Source organism: Stylophora pistillata, chromosome 13 (assembly GCF_964205215.1).
Source record: "Stylophora pistillata chromosome 13, jaStyPist1.2, whole genome shotgun sequence".
In the NCBI taxonomy this organism is placed as follows: domain Eukaryota; kingdom Metazoa; phylum Cnidaria; class Anthozoa; order Scleractinia; family Pocilloporidae; genus Stylophora; species Stylophora pistillata.
Window position 1 is genome coordinate 3,809,961 of NC_142531.1, and position 21,026 is coordinate 3,830,986.

Below are 21,026 nucleotides of genomic sequence, written 5' to 3' on the forward strand. Positions count from 1 at the left end.
GGCTTCATTAATTGTTTGAAGCTTTAGAATTTAGTAACCTTGCTCAATGTTTGAATCCATGACAGATTTAAAATGGAAAATCTCTCTAGATCATCAAAGTATTGATCAGAGCTTAGATATTGGTTGTAATTAAGCCAAATTACATTATAATTTGATAGGAGAATAAATTCTGAAAACATTTGTTAAAGGAAGTGTGCATTAAGGCAGAGAGATTTTTAAGTCAGATTGTACTCAAGCAAACTTTGAATGATTATTTTCACTTTAAAACAGAAAATTTATTTTTTTTAATTATTTAATTTTTATTATTTATTTTTTATCAGGTATCCACCTGGATTTTTTGTCCAGAAATATACTTTTGATTTCTTTAACTATGCTGGTATTCATCGTCCAGTCAAATTATACACCACGCCCATTGTTTATCTCTCTGACATCACCGTGACAACAACTTTCTCAGACAATGTTGGTGAAGTCAAATTTCTTGCAACCGTGTCATCAATCAGTACTATTGCCATGCTTCCAAAAGGTGATATCACCATGGAATATCTTCTGTATGATAAATTGGGATTTGTTGTTGCCTCAGCTGGAGGCCCTGATATGTTTGAAGGAACGTTGTCAATCAAGAATCCATTGCTTTGGTGGCCAATTGGAATGAGTGAGAAGCCTGCATATTTGTACTCACTAAAGGTTGTTGCAATACATTTTATCAATTTATGAAATTCAGTTATTATTAACCATGCAAGCTCAATGTTGACCAGGATGCTTTTATGAACTGTGAGGAAGTTAAGGGCCCAGCTGGATAAAGGGTTGATAACACTTTCCAATGGATAAATAGCTATTCAGCTGATAGAGATTCATTCAGTGGGGTAAGGTGGATAAAGATGAAAAAAAAAAAGAAATCATAGCCAGAATCCTGCAATGTTGTTTGAACAAACTGAGTTTTTTAAATGGCTTAAAATGATTATGCCAAAGATTGACAAAACTCTTTGGAATTTTCTTCATTTTTGCACAAATTTGTTATTGTAACTCCATTGTTGCTTAAACTGTTTGTAAAAGTAGATAACTATAAATCCTTTTTTCTTGCCACCAAAAAAATGCCCTGTAGTTACAAAGTGTTTAAACCAAGTGTGATGTTTTCTCTTTTTGTGGGATCAAAGCAGGCAATTTCTTAGTTTGTTCAGGATTAAATTGTTTTAGATCAACTGCGTTTTCCCCAATGGTTCCAGGGTCTTCAATAAATCCCATTTCCAATCTTAATTTTTATATTTTGCCTTATATGGTACACTGCAGGTGGTCACCCGGTCTGCACTGTTTACATTAGAAGATGTGTATTACCTCCCTGTGGGTATACGGACTGTCAAAGTCGAAGGAACCAGTCTTCTTATAAACAACAAGCCATTTTACTTCAAAGGATTTGGAAAACATGAGGATGCTGATGTAAGTGGAATACCTATGCATCATAGATATAGAGATCTAATAATCATACTGATAAATTTAGATTAGTTAAATTGTGCAGCAAATGCCTTTCTACACAAGCATGCTCACCTTTTCAGGGCTCTACACTAACTTTTCAACTTACTAGCCAAATGGCTAGCGACAACTTAGATGTTACAACAATTTCAGTTTGTTTGCTAGCCAAACTAGCTTAATTGTGGAAATTGAAAACCACTAGCCAAAACTGAATTTCTACTAGTCTGTGGCTAGATGGCTACGTTTAGTGTCAAGCCCTGCCTTTTTTCTCATCTCCCCTGACTTAAATGGAGCCAGGAACAGGACTCTTATCAAAAATGGGTATAGTAATACACTTGGTCCCTTTAGAAACCATGATGGGCCCCAATGCTTGTAAGATTCAGTCCTTATAAGAATCACCTGCATTTTTATCCAAAGATTCGTGGTAAGGGTCTGGATTATGTCATGATAGCCAAGGATTTCAGTCTTCTTAAATGGCTAGGTGCAAACAGCTTTAGGACAAGTCACTATCCCTATGCTGAAGAGATCATGGATATGGCTGATCAGCAAGGAATTGTGGTAGTGGATGAGTGCCCTGGAGTGGGAATTAGACTGTAAGTTGCTTTGAGCCAGATTAGAGTGCTTACTGACAGTTAGAAATCAGCTGCTTGGGGCAGTATGTTTAAAAATTAATAGGCCTCTCCAGTGTTTTCTCCAGTGTAAGTTGAATGAGTCTTGCATGTTAGGGTCCTTACTCTGTTCTTCCTTGGGGAATGTCCGCTCATTGTCCCAAACAACAGCTGGATATTATCCTGTCCTCAATGTTTGTGACAAATTCTAAATGGATGAAGGATAAATTTAGGAATTTTCATATCTGGTCAAACGTTTGTATAAATTTTTCAGTCTACCCACATAGCAAAGAGTTTTAAAATGTTTTTTTGATTGATGATTGCTGACAAGATTGCCCTACGCTATACGTACTGACTGTATTATCTCTTTTAAATATCTTGACCAATCACTGGCTGATTCACGAAAATAAGGTAGAGGGTGATTTGTATAATTATGTAGCTAATTTCCATTCAGGTCATAAAGAAAATTCTAAGTCCAAATTTAGCTCACTCTTTTCGTTTTTCTTCAGTAATAACCTTGGTACAGAATCCTTGGAACATCACACAGAAGTCATGGAAGAATTGATACGCCGCGATAAGAACAGGCCAGCGGTTGTCATGTGGTCTGTAGCTAATGAACCGTGTAGTGACAAGCCCAAGTCGGTACCATACTTCAAGTAAGAACATACCACAATAGCGGAGCCGGAATAGAACAATTTTATACGTGGTGCCAGGTGTAGTCTGTGACTGCATTGGTTTTGCTTTACCCCACTCTGTGATTTGCCTAGAAATCTCGTGCCAGCACAATTTAGTCACTTACGTTTTCCTGCACCTCTCGCAGTTTACTCGTTTTCACTTTACGTTTCCATCAGCCCGCTATCTTTTCTTTCAATCTGATTGGCTGTGGGGATTAGCTTGAGCAATTGCTTTGGTTTTACTTTAATGAGCTTTGTTATTGGTTGTGCAAAAAAACTAGCGCCAACTCTTCAACCAATCAAGTGGCAAACTAAAAACAATCATCTGTGTTTTCCCGCGCTTCAGGTAGAGTGCTTGGATTTACTCTGAGCTCTCTTGATTCTTTGTGTTATTTTGCTTTGTTCTGATGGTTGTTTCTATTAGTTTTGTTTTGGTCCTACAACACTCCACCGAACGACGCGGTATCTGTTTAGAATTGGAATTGAGCTATTTTGATATAGGACGGTTTATACTCCTTTGGTTTTGAGTTTTCGACACTCAGTCGAAGAGTGCTCTGAGTAGCTTAAGAAGAGCAAGTTATATTTTCGACGAGCCACAAACCGTAAGATGGCCCTTTGAAGTATGTCTTTGGTGCATCATAGATTCATTTTTCATTTCGTATCAGGAACATTGGCACTTCCCAGAGAAGGTCTGAAATGTTATTGTAGATTCTTTCTCAGCATTTCGCCTAAAGTTCATAGTCTAGTTAAGTGAACGCAACACCATCCGGAATAACATACTTCACCCATTCGTAGACTGCGTTTCAAACACACTCACCCTAACATTAGTATTTATATTCTCCAAGGAGAATTTCTTTTGACAAACAGGAGCTCCTTAAATTGGTGTTCATCTCCTTTATTTTCATGACCTTTACATATGATATAAAGCCAGTCACTCTTGGGAGTTGAGCTTCCAAAGCTTCCAAGTTTATTTCGCACTATTCAAATGAATACAGTATGAGATGACTTATATAACTAGGTGAAGAAGATAATGAGAAGTAGATATCATGCAGGTTTGTATATGTATGCACACTGACCAAAGTAGCCGTAGCTTTCGTGTTGGTCACTGTCCTATTTAAGTAAATAGAGAGGTCCAAGATACAAGTGTAAGGTAATGATAAATTAGGGTATTAAGAGAATAGTTCTTAATATAAATATTTAGTATAATTTCAGAGCTGAGCAAAGAGTTTCCAGTAATCTGATTGGTCGAGCGGTTCCTTATATGACACCGTATAAACCGTACCACGCGTTTATACAGTATGTTAATCAATGTTACTAAAATGTTATGATTTTAGAAATTTCTCTGTTGTTCAGCTCTGAAATTATACTAAAACAATTATTCGCCTCAGGTTCGGTGAATTGTCGAATAATCCCCTCGACTTCGTCTCGAGGATTAGTCGACGATATTCACCTCGCCTTCGGCGAATAACTGTTAAATAGAATGAATACTAGACTTATTGATATAGCGCGATAACATACTACATACATTTAGAATTTATAATAAAAGAGGAAAAAAAGGAGAAAAAAAAGTTGAAGGGTTAAACCGTAGACAAACAGCTCAAAGATTCCAACTGACAACCAACTTAATATGAGATGAAATCATAACAAGATTATTGATGAGAAGTTTGTGTTTCTTAAGGGTGTTCCATACGAATTGGAGATTTACCTTTGTTTCAAATTATGTCTTCTCAGGACCCTGTTTGACGTTACACGCCAACTGGACAAAACGCGACCCGTGACATTTGTAACTATGTTCAAAGCGTGGAGTGATAAAGTTGTGAGTTACTGATGCTTTCAGTTAAACAGTTATGTCATCGCTTAAGGTTCACTTTATAGAGCCCGAGTTGATTCGTTCTGAGGGATGACCGAGTAATCGAACTACCATTGTGATTTACAGTATCTTAGTTCGTCTCTGATCTCTTCCATTTTTTACAGGTACAATTCTGCGATGTGATATTCTGCAATCGTTATTACGCCTGGTACCACGACTATGGCCAGACACAACTTATTTCTAAACAGTTAGAGCGAGAGCTGAGGGACTGGTTTGATACTCACTCAAAACCAGTTGTACAGGCTGAATATGGAGCTGACACTGTGGCCGGTATGCACGTGGTACGTGCCCATGATTTCTCTTGTTTTATATCACTGCGTTTTGTGTTTGGTTAAGAAGACTCGTGCCAAATTTTCAACCAATCATATGCAACTCTAAAATTAGTCACCACTTGGTTGCTCGCGTTTTCCCACCCTTTAGGCAGTGTGTTTTGTCGTACTTAAACTCACAGTCTAACCTTTATTTAGCGGCACCTTATTAAGCGGTTGGTTTTCAAAGTCCCGAAAGTTTTTCCCCTCAATCACTATAATTTTCACCTCTTTTAGGCGGTTACCTCTATTAAGCAGTCATGGTGACTCTTTTACTGAGTCCTGTTTGTATTGCTCTCCACCTGTATTGAACATCGAAGGCTTAGTAAGTACCCTCGACTTGAAACGGAGACCTTTTGGACTTTAGGAATGGTCTGTAGGCGGAAGTAGGAGCTTCTGAATCTGACTTAACTAAGCCAGGATGCAAGCTCAAGAAAATTCATTATGTTCTTCATGTTTTGATTTCGCACGTTCAGGTGGCCTTCGTGAAGGCTGAAAATTTATTCCTAAGATTTTGAGTCGCTTCAGATTCTGTGCAAGTGACTATAGTGTGTAATCATATTTACTTCAAGTTCCTGTAACATGAATAATTTTTCCGCAGATTAATCTTAATGACTATTATTGTCATCATCGTTACTGTTAATATTCTTTTCTTTTTTTGCAGGAACCTCCTACGATGTTTTCGGAGGAATATCAAGTAAGTTCTCAAGTTTGAAAAAAGTCGAGAGCCCTGACGCCTGCGCTTTATTTAAATGCTCTTAGAAGTCGGTTAAATCAACGAGAACCTCCATGCTGTAAATTCGTATCTTGAAAATAGCACAATATTTGAACGAATTCGGCGCTTGAAACTGGTTTGTCAGGTTAAACCTTGGTTCAAGAATGCATTGAATTGCGTGATGATTGGCAAGATGCGGCTGAATTGGCTACAGAATAGAAAAGATTACAGGATGCAAGTTCGCCGTTTCTTGTTTCCCACGTTCAAGGCTCCAACCGAGTGATTAACCCATAAACCCTGATGTCAGTATGCATATTTTCCAAACTGTTCTTCACATATTACGTGGTACGGACAAGGAGAATTTGTTTAATAAGTAAGAGCTTACTGAAGTTGATGATCATTTGCTTTATTCTCATGACTCTCATGTTTCATTCAGGGGTGAAATTGTAAGGAGAAATAGTCCATTTTATAGTTGCGTGCTTGGTTGCTAAGCTTTTGAATTGGACAGGAGTGAGGCTAAGGGTGCCCTGCTATGATACAAAAGTTGCTGCTTTTCAAATGTAAATTACTTTAGATACAATGAAATATATGAAGTTCATATATTTTGCACTGCGGTATTAGATACGTATGGTGCACGATCCTCGCAGTAGATAGCGCTATTTAAGCAATAGCGAAAATCAGACCTGAAAAAAATCAGGCCTGTACGGGATTCGAACCACTACCTCTGCGATACTAGTGCAGCGCTCTACCAATTGAGCTAACAAGCCAACTGGGAGCAGGCCGTTAAGTTGATTCGTAATAAACCCGTGAAAGTGATAAATGAGATACAATGAAATACGTGAAAGTTCATATATTTTGCACTGCGGTATTAGATACATATGATGCACGATCCTCGCAGTAGATAGCGCTATTTAAGCAATAGCGAAAATCAGACCTGGGAGAAAAAAAAAAAAAAAAAAAAAAAAAAAATTCAGGCCTGTACGGGATTCGAACCACTGACCTCTGCGATACCAGTGCAGCGCTCTACCAATTGAGCTTGCATCATATGTATCTAATACCGCAGTGCAAAATATATGAAATTCATATATTTCATTGTATCTCATTTATCACTTTCACGGGTTTATTACGAATCAACTTAACGGCCTGCTTCCAGTTGGCTTGTTAGCTCAATTGGTAAAGCGCTGCACTAGTATCGCAGAGGTCAGTGGTTCGAATCCCGTACAGGCCTGATTTTTTTTCAGGTCTGATTTTCGCTATTGCTTAAATAGCGCTATCTACTGCGAGGATCGTGCATCATATGTATGTAAGTTACTTTGTTATCATGCTGACTAGATACTGGTCCGTCATCTCAACAAGTCACCTTTAGCCTCACTCTAAATCAAAGGCTTGGTAACTAAGTACACAACTGTAAGACGGCCTATTAGATACTATTCACCCACAGTGATTAATGAGTTAAGATGAAATGAATATTCTATTCTTAAAAGCGCTTTAGCTAACCACATCTGGTATCATATCAACCGCGCAGGTAGAGACCCTCTTGCAGTACTTTCCCGTGTTTGATAGACTTAGGAAAGAATTTTTCATTGGCGAGATGATCTGGAATTTCGCAGACTTCATGACGCAACAAGGTGAGTTGAAACTTGGAGCGAATCTAGGGTTTGTGAAAAAAGGGTCCGAGAGTCGCCAAAGATGGTTGCCATATGGGTGAGGGAGAGGGGAAATTCAAGTCTTAGGAAATGCACCCTGAGGAAAAGTCAGTGTGAGTTTATGTTTCAAAAGGTTACTCTTACGCATTTTCCAGTATGAATATCATGATGATATTTTTTGTACTTGGAATCCTCACAGTTGGTAAATCTATTTTCAATGGAGTCACCATTTAACATATTCACTTATTATCAACTATTTTTGCAATTTTTTTGAAAAGAGCTTCGTTTCGTTTCTAAAGATTTGTACATTGTACAGGTGGATGAACAAAAGGACACGTAGTCCCCTACTAGGTTCATCCACCTAAACCCAACCCACCCATCCCACCCCGGGGATTTGTACACTGTACAGGTGGAAGAACAATAGGACACGTAGTCCCCAACTAGGTTCATCCACCTAAACCCAACCCACCCCTCCCACCCCGGGGAAGGACATCCATCACACAGTAATCGCGTGCGTGGGAAATTAACGTCTCCTACCGGTACCCCTCCTGCAGGAGACGGGACCTCCATTTATTCGTCCCTATCCGAGAAGACTAGAATATCTAACCATTTCTTGATGTTATAGAGAGGAAGCATATTCTTCTCAATTATTTTAAGACCTTGAATGTTGGTCCGGCCGGGGCTTGAACCCTCGACCTCCCACACAACAGTCCAGCGCTCTATCCATTGAGCTAACTGGGAGGCGGGAAGCTAATTTAGTGTCGGGGGCTCTAGGAATCCCTTCAACCTGTCCCATCTAGACTCACTGAGAAAGACCAAGTCACTGAGTTCGCAGTCAGTGATGTAGACATGATGAGAGAGAATTGGGGAGGGAGAGAAGGGGAGGGGGACAACGTTTCAATAGCGTTTTAGTGACATTAGGGAGTGTGCCAGGTTGTTTTATCAATGCGTCTCGTCAGTTTTGCTTTTCTAAGTAGGAAAGGGGCCACATGTATCTCAGTTACGCCCTCAACTGGTCACGGTTTGTTTTCACTATGGCATCAATTTATTCTTCCCATAAGGTACGACCCGTGTGGGAGGCAACAAGAAAGGAATCCTGACACGTCAAAGGCAACCCAAGGCCGCTGCCCACTTGCTGCGCCAGCGATATCTCAACATAACCCTTGAACAAGGCGGGTTAAGGACTGGGGACGAGTTACTGGACACTCTTCTTCGTTTTGAAAGTCGTAATGCGGCCAATATAACACAACCCGCTGTGGATAGGCTTAATTAAGGACTGTCCAGGAAGTGATTTCTAAGAAAGTAAAAAACGCAATGAACACTAGGTATTGGAGATAGCGTTGAAAGTGTGAAGCTTTTTACATTTTTCAATGTTGAACGCTTTAATCAGTTTTTCTTCTAAATTCCTCCGAAATAAAATGAACAACTGCAGTTATTTTGGTGACAACCTCGTTTCTCGGCTTCCTCTTCTTCCCGCGCCCTAGGCCCGGGGCAAAAGAGAAGGGGCGGTAAGAAGAGTGATCCTAGAGACCAGTTGTTCTCGTGACGGTAAGACTTTGAAGTAGCCTAGTACCCAGGCGTGAAGCAAAGATTTACAATGTTCTAAACTAGTCACTACTGAGCTCGTCCCAGTACTTTTAAATTTGCACTTTAACCTGAAAGTCAAGAATAATTGAAATACTGACATAATGTGTAGAAACTCATTTTTATTTATCACTATTTATCTGTTATTCAATTGTTGACTAAGACGGCAAAAAATAATTTCATAATATTTATTTTTACAAACAGAAAATAAACACATCCATGTTGTTTTTGCAGAGATCAAATATAAAAATAAATTTGACTTAAAATGAAATAATGCCTTTTACTTGTCTATCTGATAAAGAATGGAGTTGTTTTTCACTCAAACACCAGCTAACCGTCCAACTTACTTAAGTGCCTTTTTCGCATTTAAGTTTGCTTGCTGTAATTACAAATACGATCGGTAAGGCTTGTAGAATATGTTGAAAAGCATCGAAACAATAGTCACCTTTCATCAAAGAATATTGTACAAACATGCTACGCAAACATTTTTTCAGTCTGGTTTCAACAATTGTGAATCCACTGCACACGTTTTTTGAAGAGCACCTCTGAGAGCACCCTTTAGATTATAGTTTTTTTTCCCCATATTTGTTCCAATTCGCTACCGATTAACCTAAGTCACAAATTTGTTGAAGAGAGTTTAAGTGTCTTTCTCGGCTGTCAGCTGTTGGCTGCTTTGTGTATTGCGACTTGCTTGAAGTTGATGAACATTTTCCTTAAACGACCTAAAAAAAAAAAAGGACATATATTAACAGTTTGTCTAGTCTGAATTTGAAGGGGAGTTTACGACCTCGAATGCCGCCAGACTTGAGTTCTGTTTCAAAACATGACTAGAACGAAGTCACGTACCACAGCAACGTATATCCGCATATCTGAATTCGATTAATTAGATATAGATGCTCTTCACTAACGTCACTTCACGCTACTTAACTTTACTTCCAACCATCACCTCATATCCACCAAAGAAACGGAGGTTCTGGGCCCGAGAAAGCGCATGAGCAATGTACAGCATATTTTTTGGCGGGGAAATTAAAAGCTGCTGTCGACAATGTTGCACGTGGAAGGTCGTTACGAACTGTCTTTAAAATATTGTATCAAAGCAAGTCCTTAAACGGTTAGTTGTCTCATTTTATTATCAAGAGAAATGTAAATATCACTCTCAAGGAACTTAAATTTATTTTGTTGTTGATCATTGATTACGGTTTAATTCAAACCGGTGCAAGATTTCGTTCGGCATTATTGCTTATCGCTTGAATATTGCTGTATGGAAAGCGTTCCTCTTTCGACTTTCAATAAATATATGCTGTTTTTGTTATTTTTATCATATTTAATTTTTTACTTTGTTTGATATTACACCAACATCTTTAAAATGATTTTCGCATTTTTTGCCGGAAATCGCCGCGTTCAAGATTGCAATTTCGTGTTAGCGACTGCTGTCCGCCATCTTGTTTCGGTCAGCAATTCAACCGACAATTTTCATGAAAACTTTGTTTGGGCGGCAAAACGAATTCGACAAGTGTTTGCAGTTTTAAAACGTAATAGAGAAGCTTCTTAAGGTTCGATGTGAAGCCGGTCAAACCAGAGTAGAACGTGATAGTTTACGTTGAGATCCTTCGTGCATTCTTCCAACAGCGAGGAAAACTAACGAGAAAGAGAGAACTTTACCCAAGAGGAACAAATGCGGAAGAGGAGGAGGCAATTTGTTGTACTAAGCCAGGAAAAAGAGCAAATCTCAAACAAACAACTTTATGCGTTGCAATTTACCTCCAAGTCGTAGTGGCCGTTTGCACAGAGTCTGTGTGATCGTTCATTTGTTTCTGCAGGTTGCTGATTTGTGACCTGAGAAATACAAAGTGTTGGAAAATATAGAAGTAAACGCATGGTAATTTTTTCTCATAATATTACGCGTTTCTTGCAACAACTCTATCAGCCTGTTTCGAGGTCGTTCACTTGTTGGTTTCGCCGTTTTTCCTGGAAAATTCATCATGAATACTTTTGAAAAGTTGAAAGAAATTTGCCAACGTAATCACGGTTGAAAGGTTTTGATATGAAGCTCTGTTTACCTACCTCAGTGAAGACATGCATTCTTGTAGACTGGAAATCGGCCTGAAAAACGAGATAACGAGAGTTTCAAGTAACCAAGTATCCTTCGAAATTTACTCTATTTTTGAAATCGAACAACTCTTCTTCGTCAAAACCATAGTTAATCGATTAACTATGTCAAAACTAAATAGATCGTGCTTTAAACAAGCAAAGCTGAAGAAAAACAAAACCAAAATCGAAACAAACACTGAAAGAATTAATTTCAGGGAAAGTCATTGCTTTACCTCATGTTAACGGCAATGGACATATTGCTAGCAGCACCCACGTCCTCTTCCGTTTTCTCACTTCCAAGCATTGTTTCCCTTTTCTTTGTAATATCCTCTTGCAGTTGTGGAAGACTCCTTGAAGCCAAAACATCCTTTATCAAGGATTCCATCTCCTGGCGCTTCAAGAATAATTGCTGTTTTAACGACTCTGCGGCTCGTCTCACGGAGAGAAGGGAATCTTTCAATTCAAATGTTTTCGTTTGGTAGGTACATTTGGCTTTCCTTGCCTCTGATAACTCAGAACGCAGCGATGTTGTTTCGCTTCTAGATACTTGTAGGGCAGTTTTCAAGTTCTCCATCTCTAACTGTTGCCTCTCCTCCATGACTCGCATCTGCTCTTTAAGGTAGTCCACCTCTTTTGTTCGCCTACCAACTTCCCATTCCAAGCTCTCTGCTATCCTATCCTTGGCTGTCTCTTGTTCCAACAATGCCTCCAATCTCTTTTGTAAACTCTCGCGTTCAGTTTGTTCTTCTGCAAAGCTTTCCTTCAACCCCTCCAGAGCAGATCGATATCTCTTGGCTTCACTACTTCCATTGTTAAGCTTCTCTTGCAGCTGTTTAATTTCCGTTTCAGCCACGCTCAGTTTCTTCATCAACTCTGCGATGCCATTTGAACTTTCCTCAACTTCACTTCTCAAAACAATATTTTCCTGCCTTTCTTTTCTGAAAGTGTCCCGCAGGTTGTTCTTTTCTTCTCTTATGGTCTTCAGCTGAACCTCCAGGTTTTGTATTTTTTCACTTGCCGTCCTTGTTTGTAAATCTTTGTCCTTTTTTACTCTGTCTAGCTCGTTAGCCGCCTCGAGCAAGGCTGATTCCCGAGCTGCTATTTCACTTTCAATTTTAACGACATGTTCTCGCAAGGTTTTCTGACTTGCTAAAACTCCAGCCAGACGACCCTTCTCTCGTTCAAGTTCTATGGCACAGAATTGTGTTTTCTCTAACTCTGAGTTCTTTCCTTTGAGTGTCTTCTTCAAGACTGAAAGTTCTTTTTCCATCTGTCTCATATCTCTGTCTTTAATTCCAAGCTCATTCGTGACTTTCTTCTGAAATAATTCAAATTCTTGAGCCATTTTACTTTTTTCCTGTTGGAGAGTCACAAGATCGCTTTTGCCATTTTCCAATTCTGCTTCATAACTTTTCCTCAGCTTATCTACCCTTTCTTCAGTTACATCGTGAAGCTTTTTCAATTCTTTTTCAGCCAATTTCTCATTTTTCTTCATTTCTTGTAGTTTTTCTTCAAAGGCCTGTAGGTCTTTGTTATATTTACCTTCTTTTCTAATAATCTCATCAGTCAGGTATTTCAGTTCTTGTTCAAGATTTATTACTTTATCGTGCTCTTTCATAACATCTGCCTGGAGCTGTGTTTTCTGTGTCCTGATTTCGTCTCTTAGCGATGCATTCTGACTTTTCAAGGCATCTTTCTCAAGCTGGTCTGACTGACGTGTCGTTTCAACTTCGCCTTCCAGTCTGGCTCGTTCCAGCTGGGATTTGTGGAACTTTTCTTCCAGAAGCACATTGTCCCTGTTGAAAGATGAAGGAATAAAAAGAACATGATCAACAAAAGACATTTGGACCGCATATGTATCCACAAAAATAAGTATTATAATACGCCTGTAAGCTCTTGGGGCGTTTCCCTGACTGCTAAGGAAAATCAATGTACGGTTCACAATAACACTCCCTAAATCAATTGACCCCCTCTACACAGACACAAAGACTTCCTATCAGGAACACTGGGTGGATAATCCTATTAAAAGTTTTAGTCTTTAAAACTGTGCTAAATTCGGTTCAGTAGCTGTAGCAATGTACAGACTATAGCGTCTAAAATCGGACACTCGTGTCTAAAATCGAACACTACTGTCTAACCTCGGTCACTAGAGTCTAAATCGGACACTATTGCATAAAATCGGACCCTACTGTCTAAACCGGATGTCAGGTATTGATAAGGAATAATACTTTTTACCTTTTTGCCGTCTCAAGTTGTTTCTGAATCTCCCCCTTCTCCTTGTCCACTTGCGTAATCTCTCCTTGTGAATATTCTAACTTTTGGGTCAAACTAATAATCTCTTTTTCCAATGCGTCTTTCACCCCCTGAAAATGCTGAAGAAGCTTGTCTTTCTGCGCCAATTCTTCCTTCAACGCATAAGCCACAGCAACCTGATTTTCCAAACCCTCCCTCAGTGTGCACAGCTCGCCCATGAACACATCTTTCTGTAGCGTTGTTTCTTCAAGCTGACTGGTTTTGGACGTGAGTTCTCTTTTCATCAGTTTAAAGCGGCGATCAACCTTCTCGAGATCTAACTTCAATGTGTGAATAGCATTGTCACAAGCTTCTCGTTCTTTATTGGCAACTTCTAGATTTTCTTTTAAAATTCTTTTTTCTTCCTGCAGCTTTTCAATAAAGCTTTGTTTTTCTCCAATATCGTCTTGAGCGACTTTCAATTCTTGTTTAGTTTCGGTAAACTTTGACTCCAACTCGTGAAGATTTTGCTTGTACTCCTCGGTGGAATCACGTGCAAGCTTCAGTTGTTCCCTGATTTTCTCTTTTTCTTTGATTATAGTTTCAAGTAAAGCTTGTTTTGAAACTAGATCTTGTTTCGCTACATCAAGTTCCTTCTCAATCTCCACAGCGGAGCTCATCAACTCGAGAAGTTTCTTGTTTTCATTCACAAGCGAATCAACCTTTGCTTCCAAAACGTTTTGCATTTTTTGTTTTTCAATTTCTGCCTCCTTAAAAGCGAAGTTTTGTCGAGTAATGTCTTCTTCTACTTGCTCCATGTGCTTCAGAATCTGCGCTTTCTCCAAGAGTGAACTCTGTTGCAATTCAGTGAGCTGCCGACTTGATCTCGCACCTTCGCATCTCAACTGTTCTATAAGCTGGTTTTTGGCTGCAACTATTGTTTCAGATTCGCTAACTTCAAGTTGTAACTTCGTACGGGCTTCTTGAGCGAAACCCAACTGTTTTTGAAGCCATTCCTTGACATCCACAAGCCTCGCTATCTCTGCATTCAAATCCATATTCTCTTTCTTGAATTTATCATTCTTCTCTTTGGCTTTTTCAAGCAGTTTCTTTAGATTTTCCATTTCAATTTGAAGTGAACCCACCATTTCCTCACGCTGATTAATTTCTCCCTCTACTAAAGACAACTTCTGTTTAAGATTTTGAATGGTAACATAGGATCTCTTCAACTGCTCCAGTGCCTCATTTTGACCGCCATGTTTTTCTTCATACGCGCTCTGCAGTTTGACTAGCTGACTTTCCAACTCGTGCTTGTTTCGTTTCAGCTCCTCAACTAACGACACAGCAACTGGGTTAGTTTCCCGCACTTTGTGCACCTCCTTACGCAGTCGCGTTTCTACCGCTTGCAATCTGATCTGCAGTGACTTCCTGTCTTCAAGAACGTTAGCCAATTCTTCCTGTAAAGATTGCAGCTTTCCTTCCAAACTAGCACGTTGAAGAGCAAATTCGCCATAATCTTTTCCAGCCAGCGAACTCGCTTTTACCTCGTCTCCAGTAGTTTCAAGATCCGCACTTTCTTCATGATCTAAGCCACTTTTATTTACGTCGACGCCATTTAAAGTGGTCTCCTCAAATTTCAGCCCTTTAGTGACAGAATCACTCCAATGCTTCCCAAAGGACTTAAAATCAATACCTGGAACAAGATAAACATTTCCTTCGCTTTCAACACCTTCCTCCTTAACAGATAAGGGTGGACCTCGACTCTCTGTCATGATGTCAGAAAACTTGTGACTATTCACAGCTAGTTCCCTCTTGCCATCCGTAACGGTTTCTCCACCATCTACTTCGGAGATATCAGTTTCAGTTGTTTCAGCAAATTCGAGATGTACTCCATAGTCATCAAATGGTTGATTCACATGATCTGAGGAGAGGCTGATATGGCGGCATGACAATTCTGTGATGCAAGAAAAAAAAAAGTGGCTAGTTAAAGAAATGTTAGGGCTACAAGGTCTATAGCAATTTTAATTGAAGATTAACAGCTTCTCAAATTTCTGAATAAAGTGAGCAACTACAACTGTTTTTCATTTTGTTTACGGTTAATCAAAGTCCAGCAATATTTGGTGTCAGGTAATATGTGAAACATAACTTGTGTTAAAGTACCATTCGATTTGAAATACATTTGTTCAGGAGACACAACAAAGCACGGGTACCTATAAAACAGTTATTTTGTTCAGTTCAAAGGCAAGTGGCAAAGCAAGTAAGGTATGGATATACCTACAACTGGATTGACACATACGTAAAGCAGACATAAAGTTGTTTCTCATTTAGCTCTTGTAGTCAATGATTTGAGATCCAGAGTAATAGTCAGTTGTGTTAAGTTTACTGATCCAGATGAAGGAAGTCCTGACAAGAACTGTCCTAGATGACACTCACAGCTGCCGTGACAACCCAGTCAGCAACAGAGTTCAAAGTCAAATGCTTCTACTGCTTGCAACCATACTTTTGTGCCAAGTAACTAAATCATTCCTTGAACACTTGCTAAAGTCTTAATAATTAAGAACTTCAACAAAGCTTAATCAAAGAGAGCACTTGCTCAGGAGGAATAATTTTGAACTCAATCAACTGTACCTTTCTTGCTTCTCTGAAAGTTGACCAAATAACCTTGGAGCTTTTGAGGATTCTGTGTGTCAATCTCTTCAAATTCCCCCCTACCATTATCCAGAGAATAATGTCCAAGTGACCCAGATTCTAAAAGGTCTTGTTGAGGCATCGTCACATGCATCATATCAAGGGGCTGAGGGACACTTGCTTTCTGATGTACCCCACATGGAGCCCCTTTAGTTTGTGGTCCTTGCACCATGGAATCCTGTGCTGAAGTAAGCATGTCATCTGATGAGATAGGTTCCACGATAGTTATATTCTTATCTGAATAAAGATTCAAAACCAGGGTGCGAAGTTCTTTTTCATAAGTACTTGGATTTTTAGAGAGCTTAGTTGGTAACTTGTGGCTGATATCCAAATGAGTTGTCCCTTGACTAGGGCTTGGAGATGACAAGGTAGGACTATTAGTAAGTTCTGAGTTGTAGTTGATCAAATCATTCAAAGTCTCTGAATAAGGTAAAGTCAATTCCACATCTCCTGGTGTCACGGAATTCAGTAATGACTCCATGGAAACATGATCCTAAAACAGAGAGCAGATAAACATAAATAAATAGTACATGAATGGAATAGTAGATGGCACATTACAATAAAACAACCCACAGTCATTTACCTGACTCACATCTAATCAACACAAATCACCCACATTTGAAACACACCTAACCACCTCAAAAGAGTTTGATTCCTGTTGCATTTTAGACACCATCTCCTTATCAAGAAGGATAAGGCCTGACTTTTCTGAATACTCACCATTTCAAAAGACCCTGATAAAACACATCATTATCAAAAGAGGTCTTAAGAAGTTCCTTCCACATCCATATATTTATCAGTGCGATCCCCTGTAAAACAGATCTACAAAGCAGCTATGATTTATGCTTACGTGATCATTTTATTACATCCTCAAGTTCATTTTCTTCTTTCAATTTCTTCGTCATAGTTCATATATCAGTCCTTACACATACCCAATTTCACATTCATTTCTGTCAGACAACATCCAACAACAGCAGCTTTGTAACACAGTCAGTAACAGCATCAAAATCATTAAGGTGGCTGAACACAGTTTTTGATACCTGCGTTTCTTTTGCCATCTTCTCTAAAACCCTTGATCTTTCAGTCGCCAAAACTGGCAGTAAGTTAACAGCACAAACTTTGGTGTTTTGATAGTTAAGCTGACGCATGTGCCATTGCTATGGCAACATGAATAAATATAAACAGGCCTGTAAAATCGGTTTTGTTTATTTGTAGAAGATCTAGTCATAAGATTTTCTTTATAATTTGCATGCTACAAGCCTGTAACGATACTCACAAGTTAACACCATTTTGCTAACAATTTAACAGAGAGATCTTTAATTATCCCTTGTTGAAGATTCACTCGATTATCTAGAATTTCCATGGTTGAAAATCAGTTGTGTTTGATACTCCAGTTACTTATTTCCTAAAGTATTTTCATGCCAAATTTCGTGCAATTCTAATGAGTGGTTCTTAGGAAATAGACATATTTCCAGAAAGAAATTTTCCATTCAATCTCAATTTTTTTACTTACTATGCATGCGCTGCATTTAACTGGGTTCTTTTAGTAATGAAGAAAAAGCTGAGAATTGCTGGGTTCTTTGCACCACTAACTTTTGTAACATATCTTTGTGATTAAAAATTTAAGCCCTCAATACACTGCACCAACTACTAGAGAAAAATATCACAGATAGTGTGGGTGCGTGTGAGTAAATAATATGACCACTCTATTGACGGCATGTTTTTTTTTGCAATCCTTGTGTGTGCACTGAATTGCATCAGCAAAAGTGTGTGCAAAAACTGTGTTCAGCCATCTTAAACCTATTCACAACACTTATCATTCTAATGAAAGATTTAAGTTTGATTTCCATCATGTACTCCATGAAATAATTTTCATCATTTGACAAGAATAGTATTATCATGACTTCAAGTGGTCAAATGGTAAGGCCTTTAGAGGGGACCACTGATTACACAAATTGGTCACGTTAATATCCAATCAGGTAATGGATAATAACATGTCATGTTAATATCCATTACCTGACCAAAGTGGGAAAATTTTGCCATTGTTTTCTCAAGTTGAGCTCCAAAGTTGCCATGGTTACATCTTTCAAAATATCCTTGGAAGCTGCAAAAGAGCTTCGGGTATTTTTTTTTAATTTGCTAATTTGTAATGCTCTGGATTGTCTCATAAAAATTGACACAACTGAAAGAAACAGGAATGAAGAAGAGATTAAAATACTCACTTTGGGAAAAGAGTTTTGAAAACAATGGCAAACAGCTACAGAAACTGTTATCTGCAGAGAAAATGTCTGGGCTATGTACAGAGGAAAATTTTTTAATCAATATCTTTAAAGTCCAGTTTTATCCAAAAGGTAAGTTCATCAAAAATGTAAATATACTTTAGGCTGCCTCCTCTTCACTCTAACACACCCAACTGAAAATACTAAAAAACAAAAACAAATTGGAGTCTGTGTAACACAATCTGTCCAAATTTCTTCTGGTATTTTCATCCAGACTGTTAAGTCTTAAATTTCAAACACGCAGAGGCTTTTGCGAACGAAGAACACCCTTCTGTAGATACGATAGCATAGAAGCTACAACTTAATATTATATTTAACAGCTAAGTTATAGCTGTTTACTTCATAGCAGTTTGTAAGTTAATCGCTCTGCGAAAATATTCAACAAATTAGATCATCTCCACAAGGAGAGCGACTATGCTACGCTATTTAATCCTACGTTGAAATTATATTTCAGTACGGTCACGCTTCAGCTTTAATTTGCCACACGTTGTGTCTCTTTCATGTACAGTTTGCCTATTACCAATCCGATCAAACTGTACCACCAAACACAATTGTGCCTTCTCTTTGAATAAGCATTTGCGAAAGGTGTCAAATAAGCTACCTGCATATTTCCTTAGCGATTACAAATTAAAAGTGTTAATTACATAAGTGGATCATGTCTGTAATTTAAACGATTCCTCACTCGCTTGGAAATTCTTCCATGACCATATAACAAACGATTTCTTGACGGTTACAACTAGACCACAAGGCAAAGTTTTGGTAAAGATGAAAGAAACCAAAACCACGAGACAAAATGTAAGAGACGCCATTGACCATTTTATTGCCTTTCTTGAGTGGCACGAAACTGTCCGGCGTCGAGCATCTTACCTCAAATCACTGAGACTTGTCTTCTACGGTTCTTTAACCTCATTCACGTTTGAGTTTCAGTAGTTATCCGCTAAAAAGCCAATAAATAGATACTCTGAAGACAAACGGAGGATGTGAATCGCTTTGGTATGAAACGCCAAATGCTCTGCTTTATGGTATGAAGTAATCTGATACCAACGCCAAGCTGTGTGTATCTCGTCACGTGAAGAGCAGTTTGTTCGTCATCTTTGTACTTGTGACTTGATTCCATATGTTTTGCTTTTTGTTTTTGAGAAAGAGAAGAGTACATACGTTGTATTTAAGGTTAGGCACATTGCCCAGTGTTTTCTTTCGTCTTTTATCTTTGATTTTATTTATATCTAGCATTATTATTTTAAAACATTAAACAGTAACTACCCGGCATAATGATTATATATTTCATTACATCTATTTATTTACCATATTTTGTGGGAAGCAACATGACGATCTTTTGGGTACGGAGAGACTGAAGAAACCAAACAAAAGCCATCCGCTATAAATTTTAAGGTGAATTTCATAACCCTTGCCTTCGGCAAAACTAAGATTGATGATTCGGAAGTCGGGTCTGAGAACGAGTATCATGGAATTTAGAACATTGCTAGCAGAGTCGCGCAATTAAATTCATTATACGTGAGCGCGCTCAAAATCCCGATAGTGCACGCTGATAGCGTCAGCAAATCCGACTTCGCCAGAAATTTTTTTTTTGCGCGAGCGGCTATTGTTAGCGCGGGGAAAAATAATATATTTCGCGACAATAATGGATACAAACAGAAACTCGGCCTACTAGTCCGAAAACGAAAACAATGTTTCGACCTTTTCCCTTGGGCTAGAGCTCTTAAATGAGGCAGAAAGAGAGAAAAACAAAGGAAAAGGAGACTCGGAAACAGCGCCGTCACGATTCGCTTCAACTGATATTGTTGTCCGTTTTTCGCGTCGGATTTGATGCACAATTCCACCGGCTATGCTCTAAAACAATTGGTTCATGCTTTCAGCTGTGCACTATCGAGTTATGGAGCACGTGGGAAGTTTGGAGAGCACTCAAGAAGCTGGAGTTTCCCTCGGGTATCGCCTCGGGCAACTCTTACGCTTCTTTCGTGCCCTCCAAACTTCCCGCGTGCTCCATAACTTAATAGTGCACGCTAAAGCATGAACCAATTGTTAAGTGGAGGCCGGCTGCTCTGTGCGGAGGGCCACAAGTTTGCTCCTAATTCCATATCGATTCAGAAAAGGCGATTTTTATGTTGTTTGCAATTTTTGTGGACTTGATAGGCTGAGGATCTCAGTTTAACAGAGATTTGTGAGTCGCCTTTTCCCCTTGAACGCAGGGTATACGTAGGTGCATAGAATCAAGTGAAAGTTGTAAAGCATATCGATCGAATTTAGAATGAAGTCTTATAATTTGGAGCGAGATCTTAAAATTTGCAGTGAGCTTAAGATTCAGAGAAAGCTTTTCGAATTGCAGTGTAGTTTTAGAATTGGAGTGGAATTTCAGAATTAGGAGTGAAACTGGGCGAGCTATCAGACTTGGGAGAGCGAGGGACTGGGGGGAGGGGGACACTTCTGCTTGACTGACAAATTTGAATTTGAGGAAGTATTTTAAGCGTAAACCTTGAACCTTTGTCTGGGCCGACAAAAAAGTAATAAATCTTCTTATTTTCCCTTACAGAGGCCAGGGATAGTCGAAGAAAACATTCGCTCATAATCTGAGAAACTGGTCTCATACAGGTGTCTTTTTGGTAACCACTGAATCTGTGAAAACTGATTTAAAAAAAAAAAAAACACGGTAATAGCTGAGTCATGCATACTGCTGAGTCATATATATGTAATGTGTCACTTGTGCATTGGATAACATCAGATTGTCTTACCTAGTTTAATGCTTTTTCATATGAAAAATCAGACCGAAAAAAACTTCTCTTTTTATATTTTTCTCACTTTATATTATTTCCCCATGATATTTCTATCATCTCTCCGAAATTCAG

At 38.8% G+C, this 21,026-nt stretch overlaps 2 protein-coding genes across 3 annotated transcripts in view; one reads left to right on the forward strand and one right to left on the reverse strand.

Moving 5' to 3' along the window:
- Positions 1–9,146, forward strand: part of LOC111339084 (beta-glucuronidase) — a 13,779-nt gene extending 4,633 nt beyond the window's left edge. For both annotated transcript variants that reach the window (XM_088742471.1, XM_088742470.1), the window contains 9 exons: positions 321–684; positions 1,288–1,434; positions 1,885–2,060; positions 2,585–2,731; positions 4,481–4,565; positions 4,724–4,900; positions 5,592–5,624; positions 7,168–7,270; positions 8,350–9,146. In XM_088742471.1, coding sequence (XP_088598597.1) covers positions 321–684; positions 1,288–1,434; positions 1,885–2,060; positions 2,585–2,731; positions 4,481–4,565; positions 4,724–4,900; positions 5,592–5,624; positions 7,168–7,270; positions 8,350–8,561 — 1,444 coding nt within the window. In that variant the 3' untranslated portion in view covers positions 8,562–9,146. The remainder of the gene's footprint in view (positions 1–320; positions 685–1,287; positions 1,435–1,884; positions 2,061–2,584; positions 2,732–4,480; positions 4,566–4,723; positions 4,901–5,591; positions 5,625–7,167; positions 7,271–8,349) is intronic.
- On the reverse strand, positions 8,975–19,189 carry LOC111319158 (uncharacterized). Its single transcript, XM_022921983.2, has 7 exons — positions 19,030–19,189; positions 15,824–16,376; positions 13,199–15,149; positions 11,197–12,759; positions 10,937–10,975; positions 10,634–10,708; positions 8,975–9,594 (listed from the first exon to the last, which is right to left on the reverse strand). Exons 2-7 carry the CDS (start codon positions 16,362–16,364, stop codon positions 9,510–9,512), a joined length of 4,254 nt encoding a protein of 1,417 aa, XP_022777718.1. The 5' UTR covers positions 16,365–16,376; positions 19,030–19,189; the 3' UTR covers positions 8,975–9,509.
- Between the last annotated feature and the right edge of the window lie 1,837 nt (positions 19,190–21,026).